This window comes from Sesamum indicum, unplaced genomic scaffold (genome assembly GCF_000512975.1).
Source record: "Sesamum indicum cultivar Zhongzhi No. 13 unplaced genomic scaffold, S_indicum_v1.0 C00781, whole genome shotgun sequence".
In the NCBI taxonomy this organism is placed as follows: Eukaryota; Viridiplantae; Streptophyta; class Magnoliopsida; order Lamiales; family Pedaliaceae; genus Sesamum; species Sesamum indicum.
Genome location: NW_011629820.1, coordinates 1,470 through 3,581, shown reverse-complemented (window position 1 = coordinate 3,581; position 2,112 = coordinate 1,470). Strand labels below are relative to the sequence as shown.

The following is a 2,112-nucleotide window of genomic DNA, read 5'->3' as shown; positions in this document are numbered from 1 at the left end:
CTGGTACTCCTGGCGCCACCAGATGATCGCCGTCGCCAAGGCTGGGTACAGAGCTGTGGCACCCGATTACAGAGGCTACGGCCTATCCGATCCACCGCCCGAACCCGGGGAAGCCACATACGCGGATTTCCTGGCTGATCTCCTTGCGCTTCTTGACGCTCTTTCTATCCCAAAGGTATACGTTCAGCATTTCGCTTCTGATCAATCTGTTGGATCAAGTGTTTTGTTTGCCTCAACTTTTTCAGGATCTAGCTTGGGATAAATAATTCCTCTGTTTTTGGGGCGGAGGGTGAACAAAATATCGTCTATAGTGTCGTTATGTGCAGCATCAGAACTTTAACAAGGAGCAAGGAGTGATTGTAGCGCTGTGCTCCAATCTGCTTTGTCAGTGGAATCATGTACAAATTAGGGTTTCATTCATTTAAAACTAGCAACTGTCCTCGCGCATATAACCTAACTGAATGCAAGACCACAGTTATCTACCGTTTCCTTGGTTAATTGGTGATTACTTGACTGTTATTTGAAAACAAAGACTGGATTTCTTTGTCCGAATTGGGATTAAGAACAGTCGATGCGTCAGAATTTGGCTTACATGTTTGCTTTTGGATCAGAATTTGCAAGTGTTGAAGACATAATTCATTAGATTCAAATGGACTTACATGTGTGTATAGTTAGATCAGAATTTGGAAGTATCCCTTTTCTTGACCTCCCATTTGTCTGTATTTCCAATATCTCAACCATGTGTTGTAATTTCATCATCTTCCAATTTACTCCCTATGATGCCTGTCTCTCCTCAATGTGCCGGCACAGGCTTTTCTTGTCGCCAAGGATTTTGGCGTCCGGGTTGCTTGCTTATTTGCATTTCTCCACCCTGAAAAAGTCGAGGGAGTTGTTACATTGGGCATACCTTTTCTGCCTCCAACTCCCATGAACTTTCAGGAGCTTCTTCCCGAAGGTTTCTATATCTCAAGATGGCAGGTATATTCGGCTTATATTCTTCATTCATCTCTTAGAAAAATATGCACACACGATGTGTATATATTTGTACTCATTTGTGCAAATATGCTAAATATTTTCCTGCATGTGAATCTCTTTTGAGCTCAACTTCATTTCTCAATTCCAGAAACCTGGAAGAGCTGAGGCTGATTTTGGCCGCTTTGATACCAAGACGGTCGTACGCAACATCTACATACTCTTTTCGCACAGTGAAATACCAATTGCAGATGAGAACCAGGAGATAATGGATATGGTTGCTCCCTCTACTCCTTTACCCCTTTGGTTCACTGACGAAGATCTTTCAACCTATGCGTCTCTTTACGAAAAGTCTGGTTTCCAAACTGCTCTCAAAGTTCCATATAGGTAAAACCCGATTAATTAATATACTTCCTCGTTCTATGTTCATGATATTAAATCGTGTTTCTTGGCTCACTTGGTTCGATTCTGACATAGGTCGATGTCTGAAGAGTTTGACGTCACAAATGTCCAAGTTGATGTTCCAGCACTGCTTATCATGGGCGAGAAGGATTATTTCTTCAAGTTTCCAGGAGTGGAAGACTACATCAGAAGCGAACAGGCGAAGATGTTCGTTTCTAAGTTGGACACGGTGTACTTGCCCGAAGGCAGCCATTTTGTGCAGGAGCAATTCCCTGAACAAGTGAATCAGCTCATACTCAACTTTCTGAACGTCCATAGTTGAATTCGACGGTCGGATTTCGGTGTTCTTGTGTGTTTCTACTAATAAAAAACTGTGTCGTTGCTGTCTAAATTCGATACTGCTTGATTTTGTCTGTTCTTGGATTAAATATGCATGCAACGGCAGGAAAACTTAAATAAACTCGTGCCTTTCAGCTAAAGTGGTCAGCTAGATTTGAGAGTTTATCAAGATAAAGAAAACTCCTTATGACTAAAATTTTCAAATAAATTTTGAAAAATAAAATCAGTAGATAATGTAAAGATAGATACTTTCAATTAAATATTGAAAATTTGGCAACTATATAACTGTAATATATATATATGTACACATATAAACTTCTATATCTATATATCATGTAAATTTTTTATTTAAGTTATTTATTAGAATAAATTACAACAACCTCTTCTAAGGTTTGGTAT

General features: G+C 39.7%; 1 protein-coding gene across 1 annotated transcript; it reads left to right on the top strand.

Annotated features, from left to right (window-relative positions):
• Window position 1: 1 nt before the first annotated feature.
• On the top strand, window positions 2-1,853 carry LOC105155235 (epoxide hydrolase A; the record flags this gene model as incomplete). The annotated part of the gene is given in 4 exon segments (XM_011071107.2): window positions 2-175; window positions 811-978; window positions 1,124-1,359; window positions 1,450-1,853. Coding segments are annotated over 4 exon segments (825 nt in total), but the record flags the coding sequence as incomplete, so codon positions are not given.
• Window positions 1,854-2,112: the final 259 nt, after the last annotated feature.